Raw genomic sequence first — 16,498 nt, 5'->3', positions numbered from 1 at the left:
CCAAAATGATAAGGGGAATGGAACAGCTCCCCAATGAGGAAAGACTAAAGAGGTTAGGACTTTTCAGCTTGGAGAAGAGACGGCTGAGGGGGATATGATAGAGGTGTTTAAAATCATGAGAGGTCTAGAACAGGTAGATGTGAATCGGTTATTTATTCTTTTGAATAATAGAAAGACTAGGGGGCACTCCATGAAGTTAGCATGTGGCATATTTAAAACTAATTGGAGAAAGTTCTTTTTTACTCAACGCACAATTAAACTCTGGAATTTGTTGCCAGAGGATGTGGTTAGTGCAGTTAGTATAGCTGTGTTTAAAAAAGGATTGGATAAGTTCTTGGAGGAGAAGTCCATTACCTGCTATTAATTAAGTTGACTTAGAAAATAACCACTGCTATTACTAGCAACGGTAACAGACTTAGTTTTTGGGTACTTGCCAGGTTCTTATGGCCTGGATTGGCCACTGTTGGAAACAGGATGCTGGGCTTGATGGACCCTTGGTCTGACCCAGTATGGCAATTTCTTATGTGAATTTATAGGTTGATGCCTTTTGGCTCATTGTTGTATTTCATTGTTTTCTACATACTGTATCTGTTATTACGTTAACCTTGTCCACATGGGTTCTGGACTTTCTCCTAACTCCCACCTGTCCCATCCACCTGCAACCCTTAACCCAGTGCTTTCACCCCATTGGACTTCCCCGAATCCCCATAAGCTGCTGGGGTGCAGTATCTTTGTACTGCTCCTAGTTGCATTCTCTGTTGCTGTCAAAGCCACATGGGATGCCACAGGAAGCAGTATGATGGGAAGTTATGGGTGGGTGTAGAGGATGGGGATTAGGCCAGGTCCCAGAGCCAGTGTGATTTTTTGGAAAATCAGAGGTCCAGGTGGGGAAGAGGGTGTCAGGAGGCTCTTCAGGTCTTTATGTCCTGCAACTTATTTTTATACTGTTGTGGGGGAGGGGGGGGGGGGAGGGGGGAATCAGGTTCTATGCCCAACATCATTTGTATTGATTTTGGGGTTTTAGGAGATTGGACTGGAAGATTTTTAATCTGCTATTTTTTAAATATAGCCAGTAAAAGCTATTTTATGTTTTATTTTATTTATATTCTGCTGTTTGGCACCTCAAAGTAGATTACATTCAGGTATATAGGTATATCCCTATCTCCAGAGGGCTGACAATGTAAGTTATCTAGGTATACATACCAGCATAACTTTAAACCTAACCAGTCATATTTAAATATAGCTGGTTAGGCTTAAAAGCTATCCAGGTAACGTTAATCAGATAACTTTAGCCAGATAACTTACTTGTTCGTTGGCTTACTGAATATGGAGTTGGTAAAGGAGTCTGCCCACCCGAAAAGGATGGGAATCCCTGGAGTATGCTTTTCCAATTGTGTTTTCACTTCTACAATTTAAATACAACAAAATAATATGTACATAATTTTCAAAGCAGCACAATACTCAAATCTTTCCAGATTTATACCCTAGGCACATCATCTGAAAAAGTTATCTGCTTGGGATAGATCATGCTATGCGTTTCTGCAGTTCACAACATTCAGAATTGTGCATCTTGATCTATTCTTTGAATCCCAGTACAGTACAGTGATCTGCTGCTGAGCACTGACAATGGGGTTACCAACAAATTTGGGGAAAATACTGTTGCCAAATAACAGATAGGACTCTATACAGACTTCACTGAGCAATGTACTGAGCATTACACTCAGTGCATTAGTAGCACATTGCCAGGAGAGCAAATCACTGAGTTGCCAACTCTGTTAGAGTGAAATCCAGGTAGGGACTTGAACCAGCGTTACTCCCATAATGCAGGACAGGAGTCCTAACCCTCAGACCAGCTGCAGGCCAGACCCACTCACTGTTCATAATCTGGTCATTTCAGCAATGGTCCTGAGGCTGGGATCCATTCAACAGGTTTCTTTCTGGAATGCCACTGTCACCCATAATGACGACCATGCGTCTTCCTCGCCAGAGGCTGTAAACACTGCCCCACAGCATCCTCATCTCCTGTCAACCCGGGGTGCAGAAGGCCTGATCTGGGATCAAACTGGGTTCCACCCACATGACAGTACACAGTACTACCATTAAGCTACCAGGTCAGCTCCACCAACAAATTTGCAGAAGAAAGAAAACACGAACTACAAATCCCATCGTACATTATGGGAAAAAAAAATCCAAGTTTAAATCAATCAGTGGTGAAGAGCCTGGACTGCTTAGTCTAGCAAGCTTCTTTCCCCATCCAACCAGGCGCTCCTGATTAGGATCGCAAAGCGGGCGTATCCATACGTCCAAAGACCAGGTGTTTTCACAACTGCCAAACTCCAAACATCTCCGGTGCCCGAATAAAAAATGGCCGCCTCACTCGTCCTTGGTCACGTGATCCTAATCCGGCCTATGGCCACGGTCAATCCTCTCTCTCTAGGATGCGCTCTGTCATAACAACCGGAAGCGGAAGTTGTTGGCTTCAGTTGCCGGGGGGACGGGTTTCGGCTGCCTCCTGTGAAGTGCCTACGGCGCCGCTCTTTTGGTAGGATGGCGGCAACAGGAGGACCCGGCCCAGCGGGCGACGGAGGAGGAGAGTCCCGGGGCGAAGGAGGAAAAGAAAGCACCGGCGGGATGGAGACGCGCAGCACCATGGAAGGTGAGACACGAGCCTGGCACCTGTGAAGCCCCTCCAACCTCTCCTCTCAAAATATTTTTCCGTATATATATCTCCCAGATACGCTCTTCCGACGGTACGCTTCCCCTCCCCGCTCCGGCGGGCCATAAAATAAATGGACAGCGTGCGGTTTATCTCTTTCTCACTTTTTCTCTCCTTTTTCCCTTTACCTCTTATAAGGGACAACTCTTAGATGATCCTGTTTGGCAGTAGCCAAATATATAGCCTCAATATACAGGCATATCTATCATCATGCTTCTAATGCCATACATACGAACCTCCCTCCTCTGCATGCATCCACATCACATACACTCCCATGCACCTTTATATACATCCCAGAATGCGATTGGAAATTTGTAAACTTATCATTAAAATTGTCTATGGTTCCTGAAGACTGGAGAGTTGGTAGTGTTTTGCCAATTTTTAAAAAATGGATCAAGGAGTGATCCAGGAAACTACAGATCAGTGAGTCCAATCTAAGTGCCAGGCAAAATGGTAGAAACTATCATAAAGAACAAAATTACTGAAGATATAGATAGGCATGGTTTAATGGGACAAAGCCAACATTAATCTAGCCAAAGGAAAATTTACCTCACCAATGTGCTACATTTTTTTGAGGGCATAAATAAACATGTGGATAAAGGTGAGCCAGTTGATATAGTGTATCTGGATTTCTAGAAAACATTTGACTATCCCTCATGACAGACTTGTTATGAAATTAAAAAATCATGGGATAGGGAGCAGTGTCCTATTGTGGATTGCAAATGATTAAAATACAGAAAACAGAGCGTAGGTCTAAATGGTAGATTTTCCTAGTGGAGAGTGCCCCAATTATCTGTTGTGCATCACTACTTTTCAATATATTTATATAAATGACCTACAAATGGGAACAACTAGTGAGGTAAGCAAATTTGCAAATGACAAAAAATTATTCAAAGTTGTTAAATCTCAGAGGATTGAGAGAAATTGCAAGAGGACCTTGCAAAACTGGGAGACTGGGCATGCAAATGTAAAATAAAGTTTAATGTGGACAAGTGTAAAGTGATGTATGAAGGGAAGAGCAACCCAAATTATAGCTACACAATGCAAGGTTCCACATTAGGAGTCGAAAAAGGATCTAGGTGTCATCATTGATTGAAATCTTCTGCCCAGTGTGCAGGGCAGCCAAGAAAGCAAATAGAATGGTAGGGATTATCAGGAAAGGAATGGAGAATAAACAGAGTATCATAATGCCTTTGTATCATTGTATGGTGCATCCTCATCTTGGTATAGTGAGCAGTATTGGTCATCGCATCTCAAAAAAGATCTAGCAGAATTAGAAAAGTACAGAGAAGGGTGACCAAAATGATAAAGGGATGGAATGATTCTCTTATGAGGAAAGGCTAAAGAGGTTAGGACTCTTCAGCTTGGAGAAGAGATGGCTGAGTGGAGGTATGATAGAGGTTTATAAAATGAGCGGAAAGGAATATAAATCGGTTATTTATTCTTTCAAAAAGTATGAAGACTAGGGGACACAAAATTAAGTTACTAGGTGATATATTTAAAATTAATAAGAGATATTTTTTTTTTACTCAATGCATAATTAAGCTCTGGAATTTGTTACTAGAGGACGTGGTGAAAGGTTTGGACAAGTTCCTGGAGGAAAAATCTATAAACCCTTATTAAGGTAGAGTTTGTTTATCCCTTGGGATCTTGCCAGGGGCTTGTGATCTGAATTGGCCACTGTTGGAAACAGGATTCTTGGCTTGAAGTGCTTTCAGTTTGACACAGTATGGCAAGTCTTATGTTCTTATATATACCTGCACCTCACATACTCACCCATATCATGCCTCGGCACGCATTCATTCTCCATACACATACAGGCCGATACAGTAAAAATCGCGGGAGAGCGGGTGAGCGCACAGGCCACTCTCCTGTGTGCGCGATTCAGAAAAAAAAAATTATTCAAATTAGGGCTCGCGGTAAAAAGAGGCACTAGGGACACTAGCGCATCCTTAGTACCTCTTTTGACAGGAGCGGCGGCTGTCAGCGAGTTTGACAGCCAACACTCAATTTTGCCGGCGTTGGTTCTCAAACCCGCTGACAGCCACGGGTTCGGAAACTGGACGCCAGCAAAATTGAGCATCCGGTTTTCAAGCTGCGGGTCGATTTAAAATTTTTTTTTTTATTATTTTTAATTTTTGGGACCTCCGACTTAATATCACCATGATATTAAGTCGGAGGGTGCACAGAAAAGCTTTGCTGCACATTTTACTTAGTGAATCACGCGGGAATAACTAATAGGGCCATCAACATGCATGTTGATGGCCCTATGTGAGGTGAGTATGTGAGGTGCAGGTATATATAAGAACATAAGACTTGCCATACTGTGTCACTAAGTAAAATGGCCCTATCAGTGACAGGAAATAAAACAGGTCTCAAAAGTTGCAAATCCTACTTTGCAATCTTTTTAACTTCGTATTTTAATTAGTGAAGATGGAGTTGTTGTTAGTATTGAATTCTGTTTTTATTATTTGGATTTATTATCCATCTTTTTGAGTACAGAATTCACTCAAAGTAGTTTACAGCAAATTAGAGTAGCAGCATATCAACAGTGAACGATTGCAGCTTTGCAATAAAAAAGTATATCCTAGATTAGAATAACAAAATAAATTTATAGCATAAGCAAATAATAAGATATACTTTAACATCTAAATCACAAATACTGTAGCTAAATTAAACTATCTCCACAAATTACCAAATGAAGAGGTGTCAGCCAAGTAAAAAAAACAAACCAAAAAAACCTCCAAAAACAAAATGACCAAACTCTGCAGCACATCAGAAATACCGGTGACCTAAATCTAATAATAATTCTTTTTGAATATAACAGCATGTTTTAAGCATTCAGAAATAATGCCAGGCAAGTTTCTTGTAGTCAATTTAGCAGTTTTGGGTTCTGTATCTGGGGGGGTGTGTGTATAACTTGTTTGCATGAAAACCTGATTTATGTGCAGAAGTAGTTATATTTTAAAATATATGCATGCTTGAAATCACCAGTTTGCAGATATCTTCACAAGTTCACCCAGACCATCTCCAGTACCCTGAGATCCTTGGACTGCTTCATCCTGAGCTCTCCCCAGTTCACCTAGTCCTCCCACCCAAAAACAGACAACAGATGGGTTTATCAATTGGGCTTGTTAATTATAAAGTGTAAAATTGCGCAAATAAGTTGACTAATGTATTCACATAAATCTCTTATAAATAGCAACTTATGTGCATACCTCTTGGGCCTGTCCTGGAACAACCCTAGAGCGTCCTTTTTTTGCACAGATAAATGTGCACGCACAACCAAAAATATTTTTAATTTTATAGAATAGTATACAGTATATGTGAATTCAAGCTACTTATGCTTTTACACATGTAACTCATTTGAAAATGAACTTGTTACTGTACTACTTCAGGGTGCGTAGATTAAGACCAAGAGGTTAAGGACAAGAGCAAAGGCAGTCAGGGCTGCTGTTTCAACACTGTAGAGAATACTAATTTTAGAGCCTCACTTAAAACATTTAAGTGTTTGGAAAATCTATTTGTATCCAGAGGATTCTGTCTCTGCAATACGTGTTTGTGTCTTCTCTGTGATTCCCAGTTTGTATCTGTGTAGTGTACTGAGTTTATTTATTTCATTTATATTCCACCTTTCAGATGCTTCAGAGTGGATTACAAAAAGTACCTGAATGATTTTCCTGTCCTCAGAAGGCTCACAATCTAATGGCCTGATTCACCAAGGTCTTTTCCCATAGACACAAAATGGGGAAAAAAGCCATAGTGAATCAGGCCCTAAGTTTTTACCAGTGGCATCAGGGGGTAAAGTGACTTTCCCAAAGTCACAAGGAGCAGCAGCGGGATTTGAAACCTGGTTTCCTTGGTTTTGTAGCCTGCTGCTTTAACCTCCACTTGTTAAAAATCACATGATGTATTACTGCACAGTGAACATTTTTTTGCATGCTCGAGATATGTTTCTTGTGATTGATGCCATCAAACTGAGATTTAATTGCTGCTACCAGCAGAACACATCCTGTACTTTATATGCCATTGTCACCTTGTATTAAGAGAGTGTGATAAATGGAAAACTGAACTGCACTTCACAGACCAGCTGTGCACTTAGAGGAATCAGCTGAAAGGACCATTATTACTCAGGGGCTTTTGTCACTTAAGGGAGATAGCACCACAGAATAATTATGAGCTTCCACATCTACCTTCATTCCATGGAAGTAACCGAGTGAGAAAGTGATGCTTAACCAGTAAACTGAGACAGATGTGAGCTGGGAGTCACAGACCAGAGAGAGACACAGGCATTATGCTGGTATTACTGTTTTACGATGTATGGGAGTAGCAGAATGTAATTTCAAAAGTAATAACGTGGAATATTGCTGTCTAGGTGTAGTACTGCACAACAAGCATAGTGAGGATTAAGCTGCAGTCCTCAGTTCGTATCAGCCCATCTGTACTGTAAAGGTAACTTCCCCCATCCTGCCTTGGGACTGGTGAAAAGTCTCCTTGTTCTGCCATAGAGAGCCTTTTTTTTTCTTCCATAATTAGTCCCTCCCACCTTCCCCTCGTTGCAGCACACACACACACACACACATCTTGTCTCTCACACAGTCTGACGATATGAAGGTGTGGAATGGTACTGCAGCACTGTGTGGTGTTGCCAAAGGACAAGAAAACTGCCATTCAATATTAAGTTTTTAAAATGTCTTTGAGCAATTAAACATACAAGTTAGTATCAGTAGTGACTTTGCACATGCTATGTCCGAGTTGTCCATTGACCAGTGTGTAACCCAACATCTCACATGAGCTGTCTGCTGGCCTATGTATCATATGCGCTCAGTTCATGGTAGTTTGCCATATGTGATCTGGTGAATTAGGCTTCAACATTAAAGTGTAACACTGGATACTCTCAGGAGACCAGAAATTTAAAATGCAGTGATTCTCTGTAATTGTGTGGCTTGCTTGCTTGCTGTCATTGTACTGTATCGTGCTAAAGGCTCCATGGAAGGAAGCTAAGGTTCCCTTGGTATATGACAAACTCCGAACTGTACAGTTTAAAAGCTTGTTTGTATTTGTGAGTGAATATAATGCTGCATGGTATAGTACAGAAATCATTAACAGCCGAGGAGAGATGGGCAGGGTGAAAGAGGCAATAAGCAGAGATGCAGGTACTGCTGTGAAGAGAAAGAGGGCAATAAACAAATACAGGAATTGCTGAGGAGAGAAGGGTATAGTCTGAGAGTATGTTGATAGAAACATGAGAACATTTAGAAGCCCTTTTTTTCTTTTATCTATAATAAAATAGAAATGTAAGCATAGGCAGGTGTGGAGCTGAAAGGAGTGCAGGAAGTGGAGCACACATACAGAACAGAATCTCTGTACTGGTAATCAGATCCTCATACAGGTTTGGCTTCTTTGTCTTTGCAAGGTGTGGCTGGCTCTGCCTGTCTCCTACACAGTGCACACACACAAGTGAATGAAAGAATAGGTGCTGGTAGATGGAAGGCTCAGTTGATGAATCTAGCCCCAAGTCCTAAGGAGGCAATGTAATAATGTGCGCTAGACTGAGCACACAGGTTTACTCCTGTTTGTGAACATAAGAAATTGCCATGCTACTGATGCAATTAATAGCAGTGGCTATTCCCTAAGTAAACTTGATTAATAGCAGTTAATGGACTTCTCCAAGAAGTTATCCAAACCTTTTTTTGAACCCAGCTACACTAACTGCACTAACCACATCCTCTAGCAACAAGTTCCAGAGCTTAATTGTGCATTGAGTGAAAAATAATTTTCTCCGATTAGTCTTAAATGTGCTACTTGCTAACTTCATGGAGTGCCCCCTAGTCCTATTATTTGAAAGTATAAATAACTGATTCACATCTACTCATTCAAGACCTCATGATTTTAAACACCTCTATCACATCTCCCTCAGCCATCTCTTCTCCAAGCTGAACAGCCCTAACCTCTTCAGCCTTTCCTCATAGGGAAGCTGTTCCATCCCCTTTATCATTTTGGTTGCCCTTTTCTGTACCTTCTCCATTGCAACTATATCTTTTTTGAGATGCCATTTGAATGCCCAATCTTCCAGTCTTGCACATATTGCAGTGATTTGTGCACACATTTTTGTATAAATTATTTTATAAGGTTTGTTATGTTATGATCCATTTCAATGTTAATATTCCACCTCTGTTCTTTGTATCGCCCTGAGCAAACGTTGTTGTTACATTGTAAACTGTTGTGATATGTATATTTTACAGGAACATCGGTATAGAAAAGCAAATAAATAAATAAAATAATACCTTTCCTTATGATTTAATAAACATTTTAGCACACATGAAATGTGAAGTGGGCACAAACGTGAGTGAAAATGGGCACACAGATTAGTTCACCTCCATGCAAATTCCATGTTCTCTCTTTCCTTGACCGCCCCTCAAGCCCTGCGCATCCGGCGCTGACCCGTCGGGGTCCTGGGCTGCACCTGACCACGCGGCCACCTTCGCGTGGTGCCCCGAACCCCTCCACCTACCCAGCGAGAAGCTCCTCCGTCCGGCGACGTCAACGGGGTGACAAACGTGGCTGAAGCCTTTAAAGGCAAGTCACAGGAGCCGCGCGCCTAAGGAGCACAACAAAGGGGCCTGCCCCTTTTTGCGCCCCTTCGTGTGCTCAGAGAAGAACCTTACCAGCTACGACTCTGCTCACTCACAAACCCAGCGCCTCCCCAGCTCTACTTTCAACTAAAACTTCACATTCAAATCCTATATCCACTCTCATCCCAACCCAACACCCAAACCTCCGAACCAGCCACGCCACCACACCATATCGAACATTGAGGGGCACCCCCACCACAGAACCTATGCACCACCTCAACACCATGTATAACTACCACAAACTACCCCCACAACACTGCAACTGCAAATGCATTCCACACAGAAGACACTACCTCCCCCCTCACCCAAGACTCCTCCCTACCATCCCCACCAACCCCAACACTCACTTGACAACACACTCAATCTTAACGCTATTTCTCATCAACGCCCAATCCATCTCCAAAAAAATCCCCATCCTATATGACCTCCTAACAAATAACCACCCAGACATCTTATGCGTCACCGAATCATGGCTCAAAAAATCACACAGCCTTAATCAACCAACTTCCCCACACAACATACAACATCTTTTCTATACCCAGACCAAAAAAAAGAGGTGGACTCCTACTCTTGGCCCTCAAAAAAATTAACCTCACATGCATCTTCATCAACATATCACCCCCCCCAGAAATAGGCCTCTTTAAATCCACAAACCTCCAGATACTCCTTCTATACGCCCCACTGAAATGCCTAGATCTCAACTTATCCACCCTCATTGAAACCATCTCCTCCCAAATCAACATGGACCTTCCTGCAATTGTATTAGGAGACTTCAAACTCCACATGGACTCCATCTCCTCCCACCTCAATGCAAACTCCTCCTACAAACCATGACTGCAATGGGTTTCACTCAAATCATCGACTCATCGACCCAAAAATCTGGCATACCCTCGACCTGATATTCATCAATGACAAAATATCATCCTCCAACCCACCCACGACTACCAGCATCCCGAGGTCTGACCACACTACGACTGAAAACTAAGCACACAGAATATAACAACTCCAAAAAATACATCAAATTTCACAAACCTTGCTCCAGCGAAGACCTAACTGAAGCCCTCCCCAATGCCTTAAACCTCAACCTCAACGATCCTAACACGGCCATCAACTCTTGGATCAACATCAACAATGAAATTGCCAAATCCAAATGCTCTATCATCTCCAAAGCAATCAACAACAATAATCCCCACAAAACACCATGTACAACTCAGACCTAGAAAACACCAAACGACTCTTCAGACAAGCCGAGAAAACCTGGAGAAGACATCCCACCCCACCTCACCTCAACAGATACAGAACGCTACTCTACATCTACAACACCAATAAAGCCAAGAGAGAATTCTACGGAAAGAAAATCCACCAACACCAATACAACCCCAGAGCACTATTCGAACTCGTCTCCAAACTGACAGAACCCAGCCACCACTCATCCACAACAGGAAACTCTACAAAGACATGCGAAGAACTTTCCCATTTCTTCTCAGATAAAATTACAAAGCTAATAGCATCCAACCCCCACACAAAAAAGGAAATCCCAATCCCACTCAACACAACGCTCCCCACTTGATCCAATTTTGAACTTATTGCCTCAACCGAAGTTAAATTCATTCAAAAAATAAACACAGCCATCCACCCCCTCAACCCCCATCGCTGTCAAAACTCTGTCAAACTCATCCCCGATCTCATCGCCAAACCCATTGCTGACATAATAAACACATCACTCGAATAAGGCATCTTCCCCGAAGCCCTGAAATACGCCGCAAAAAACCCCCAACTGAATCCCACCGACCCAGCCAATTACAGACCCATCTCAAATCTGTCATTCATATCAAAGATCCTGGAAAAACATGTGAATCTCCAACTCTTGGAACACCTGGAAAACCATAATATACTGTACCCCAACCAACACGGATTCAGGAAATCTCTCAGCGCCAAGACTCTCCTATCCCTCACAGACACAGCCCTAAGAGGCATTGACGCCGGTCACTCCTACCTCCTGATACTACTGGACATCTCTGCCGCCTTCGACAACGTCAACCATTACATACTACTAACCTGGCTAGAGGAGATTGGACTAGGTGAAAACTTGGCTCCTACCTATCTAACATATCCTACAAAGTACACCTCAACAACAGTGAATCAAAACTATTCCCCCTCCCCCACGACATACCACAAGGATCCTCACTCTCCTCCACCCTTTTCAACATATATATTCTCCCCCTCTGCAAACCCCTCTCCAGCCTGGACCTCTCCTACTACATCTATGCAGATGACGTCTAGATACTACTTCCCATCAAAGAAAACATTGCAGACACCCTATCCTTATAGGAATCCCTTTCCCTCCAAATAAAAAACCTCCTCACACAGATATCACTCACACTCAACCACAAAAAAACTGAAATACTATACATCTCAAACAAACCCCCCACAAAGATTAACCAAGACCTCTCCTTCACCCAACCAAACAATCAATATACCACTGAAGTAAAAGACCTTGGCATCATACTGGACTCTGAACTCAATCTAAAAAAACACATCAACGCAACAATCAAAGAGGGCTATTTCAAACTCAAAGTCTTCAAAAAGATCAAACCACTACTCTTCACCCACGACTACTGAACAGTACTCCAATCCCTCATATTTTCCAAACTGGACTACTGTAACTCCCTTCTCCTCGTACTCCCTGCATCCTCCATCAAACCCCTCCAACTCTTGCAAAACGCAACAGCCAGATCTCTCGCAAATAGCAACCGTTCCTCACACATCACACCCATACTGAAAGATCTCCATTGGCTCCCCATAAACTTCAGAACACAATACAAAATCCTATCACTCCTGCACAAAACCATCAACAACAAAAAACTTGAATGGCTAAAGGACACCCTCCACCATCATGACTCCCAGAGAAATCTTCGATCCCAAAACACCGGCCTGCTGTCCATCCCTCACACAAAACTAGCTCACCTCACCACAACCAGAGAACGCACCATCTCAGTCGCAGGCCCCTCACTATGGAACAAACTGCCATCCCAACTAAGACTGGAACCCTCTACCCAGTCATTCAAAAAAATACCTGAAAACCTGGTTATTCCAAAAAGCCTACCCACCTACAACCTAATTCGCCCCATCCCCCCTTCCCTTTAGTAGATCTCCTCTTACCCCCCTGACCTCTTCCTCCTCCCCAGACTAATTCCCCCTCCTAAGTCAATTTCCCTCCTTTGTATGTCTCCCCCCCCCCCCCCCCCCCCCCCCCCCCGGTCAACCTAAGTTAATTTCCCCTTATCCTTTCCCTTTCACTCCCCCAGCATGCACCTCATACCCCCTCATTCTCCCTACTTAGTTCCTCCCTTGCATCTCTTATACCCTTCCTTCCAGTCTTAGTTCCCACCTCCATACCTTCCTCCCCTCCTCTCCTAGCCCTCCCCTCCATATTAAGTTTCCCTCTCTCCCCCCCAGTTTGCAATTTACAACCCCCGTTCACCACTAACTACCCCCCTCCTCCCTCACTCATTTCCATACCACTCTTCCATTCTCCTTGCAATCTTTCTACCATGCTTTGTAACGCATAATGTAATTATATTCTTGTAAAATTTGTTATCATGTTATAATGTTATAATGTCATAATGTTCATGTTACAATCTATTAATAATAAGACTCCTCAGCCTTTAGTTACAATGTTTTCTATGTTACAGTGTAGCAATACTAAGACACTTTAGTCTTACTAGTTCCACGAGTTAAAATGTAAACCAATGTGATATTACCCAATGAATGTCGATATATAAAAGTAAATAAATGTTAATGAAAGCATTAGTTGTTGTTCCGCAATGCAGGAAAGTATGTTGAAGTCTTGAAGGCTTAACTCATGTTTCTTAACACTGAAAATTTAACTCATGGGTAGAGATTGCCACAGCTTTCTGAATCCTGCAGTATTTTTGCCTCTGGGAAAATACTGCAGCTTAGTAAATATACCCCTAAGTTTTGTACCTTTTATGAACCCTAGCCTTTTTTCCTTTACCTTTTCAGCCACTTCTTTAGAAAACCAAAGTGGCCTCTTTTTTTCCCTCTTGCCTTTAGTTACTTTCCCGTTTGCACATATGATATCTCCTTTCAGTTTTGCCCACTGTTGTTCTACTTCCCCTAAGCTTGTTCCATTCAGTTAATGACTCCTTGAGGGATTTCCTCACCTTAACAAAGTTAGTTTTCCTAAACGCCAGGACCTTCACCTTTGAATGAACTGTCATTGGCTAAGTACCAATACTGAACCACCCATCCAGTGATCCCCATCTATGACAGAAACTCTCCAAATTTGTAAGCACCAGGTCCAGTATTACTTCCCTTGCATCTGGGTTCTGTTGCCAATTGCAGATAATCCAGGATCTTCCTGCTTGGAGACAACACTGCAGTTGGGATGGCCCAATCAATATCCGGCAGATTGAAATCCCCCAGCAGTAGTACCTCCCCTTTAATAGCAATTTTGTGAATGTCTTCGAATAAATATTTATCCATTTCTGCATGAGAGAGAGGTCTGTATATCACACCAGTATAAATGGATGATCCATTCCCTGTTTCCAGATTAATCCTCCGTGCCTCCTTACCTTATAAACTAGCCTACAATTCTGTAGCTTTAATAATTTGTATTTTCCTAGCACCTAGACAGATGGATTCCGGACCAATGGGTTATGCACCTCTACCAGCAGATGAAGACGGTAGAGTACATATACTCCTGCAGTGACAGCCTGCCAGTGTTCTCCGTCTCCAGCAGATGGTGTACGTGCATCTCCCTCTACTGCGGGTTGCTTCAAAATTTAGAGGAGAATTAATAGGAGCTTTGAGCTGCCCCGCCCTCCTGTGGTGATACCTAATGGTCCCCCCCCCAGTTGAGAATTCCTGAGGTGATTCTGTGGTCCCTCAGATGAGTGCCTTGGTCAGGTAGATGGTTCTTCAGCTGGCGTGGACTTAGCTAATTTAAGCAGCGGGAACAGGAAGCCAAGCACAGCGGTGACAGTATATGCTCTCTCCCCCTGCAGCCGGAGATCATTTCTGTACTTAGCTGGGAAGGGCTGAGCTCAGGTAAGTTTATTAAAAAAAAAAAAAAAAAAGGCACAATTAAATTCTGGAATTTGTTGCCAGAGGATGTGGTTAGTGCAATTAATATAGCTATGTTTAAAAAAGGATTGGATAAGTTCTTGGAGGAGAAGGCCATTACCTGCTATTAATTAAGTTGACTTAGAAAATAGCCACTGCTATTACTAGCAATGGTAACATGAAATAGACCTAGGCATCACCACATCCTCCTTCCGGAGGATGTGGTGATGCCCTTCCGGAGGATGTGGTGAAGACCAGAACTGTGAAGGACTTCAAAGAGGCGTGGGATAAACACTGTGGATCCATAAAGTCAAGAGGCCGCCAATGAAGAGGTGGTGACTCGCCAGAATGATGGCTACTGCCTGGAGACAATACCCTTATTCAATAAACATATACATGCTTACTGTGACTCCAACATCGCTCTAAGCTTCAACAGCAAGAGGAAACGTGGAAAAAAGGATTTGCACTCACAAAGAGGGGAGTAGCTGGCTTGTTACGGCAGTTACTACCCCAAACCAAATAAGCCTGATACTTCACTTTCAATGCATATACAGCATAGTTCTCTGCTTCAAAGGCAGGGGAGAAGAAAAAACTGATACTTCACACATCCAGCAGAGCTCTCTGCTTCAACGGCATGGGAGAAAGGCTGATACATCACGCATTTCCAGCATAGCTCTCTGCTTCAACAGCAGGGGAAAAGAAAAACTGATGCTTCACGCATATCCAGCATAGCTTCAACGGCAGGGGAGAAGAAAAAAGGATTCGCACTCACAAAGCGGGGAGTAGCTGGCTTGTTACGGCGGTTACTACCCCAAACCAAATGTGCCTGATACTTCACTTTCGATGCATATCCAGCATGGCTCTCTGCTTCAACTTTCGATGCATATCCAGCATGGTTCTCTGCTTCAACGGCATGGGAGAAGAAAAACTGATTCTTCATGCATATCCAGCATAGCTCTCTGCTTCAATGGCAGGGGAGAAAAAAAACCTGATACTTCACGCATATCCAGCATAGCTCTCTGCTTCAATGGCAGGGGAGAAAAAAAAACTGATACTTCACGCATATCCAGCATAGCTCCCTGCTTCAACGGCAGGGGAGAAGAAAAACAACCAATAAGGGCTGTATAACATAGTCTGGGTAAAACAAGCATGGGTGTAGCTTGCTTATTGCGGTGGTTACTACCCCTACTACCCCTAACTAATCAAGCTAGATATTTCACTTGGATGCAGCTCCATCACTGCTCTCTACGTTAATGGTGGGGGTGGAAGGGAAATAGAACCAAGAGCTAAGAGAAACAGATAAGTATGAGAGAAAACATGTGTGAAGCTTGCTGGGCAGACTGGATGGGCCGTTTGGTCTTCTTCTGCCGTCATTTCTATGTTTCTATAGTTTTTGGGAACTTGCCAGGTTCTTATGGCCTGGATTGGCCACTGTTGGAAACAGGATGCTGGGCTTGATGGACCCTTGGTCTGACCCAGTATGGCAATTTCTTATGTTCTTAGGCAGAGTAGAGGGGTTGTTTTAGGAGTTTCTCTGGTCTCCATGCTGGGTGTGCTGTTCTGACGTTCGTTCCCGTGTGGGTTAAGGGACCTGGGCAGCTTGGTGGGTTGAGTAGCCAGGTGGGTTAGGCCCCGTGATTAGGCTTCTTTCTGTGCACCAAGTGGTAAGCCGTGGCGGCGTTTTTGCATGCTTTTTTTTGTGCATTCAGCTGTCCTCTACAGCAGGGGTCCCCAACCACCGGTCCGCGGACCGGGCCGTGGGAGTTTTTTGCCGGTCCGCGGCGCCGCCAAGCACCGGCAGGTGTGTCGCGCACTCCCAGTCTCTCCCACTGCCGTTGCCGCCGGGCTGTCAGCACGTTCAAGCCCAGTGGGAACGGCAGTGGTGCAAAAAGAAGCTGTGGCACCCGCGGCTGGCCTTTTTCCTCTTCCCGCCTCCCCGTGACCCGGAACAGGAAGTGATACGCGGTGCGCGGGAAGGAGAAAGACCGTGCCGCGTGATAAAGTAGCAGCGGCGGCTGCAGCATCGGTCCCCGAGCAATTGAAGCAGCCAGTAATCGAG

The 16,498-nt window shown here is 43.4% G+C and overlaps 1 protein-coding gene across 1 annotated transcript in view; it reads left to right on the top strand.

The window, feature by feature from the left end:
• Positions 1–2,471: 2,471 nt before the first annotated feature.
• SLC35A2 (solute carrier family 35 member A2) overlaps positions 2,472–16,498 on the top strand; it is a 163,128-nt gene continuing 149,101 nt past the window's right edge. The window contains exon 1 of the mRNA XM_029610348.1: positions 2,472–2,656. Coding sequence (XP_029466208.1) covers positions 2,548–2,656 — 109 coding nt within the window. The 5' untranslated portion in view covers positions 2,472–2,547. The remainder of the gene's footprint in view (positions 2,657–16,498) is intronic.

Source organism: Rhinatrema bivittatum, chromosome 1 (assembly GCF_901001135.1).
Source record: "Rhinatrema bivittatum chromosome 1, aRhiBiv1.1, whole genome shotgun sequence".
Lineage (NCBI taxonomy): Eukaryota > Metazoa > Chordata > Amphibia > Gymnophiona > Rhinatrematidae > Rhinatrema > Rhinatrema bivittatum.
This window is presented reverse-complemented; position numbering and strand designations above follow the sequence as displayed.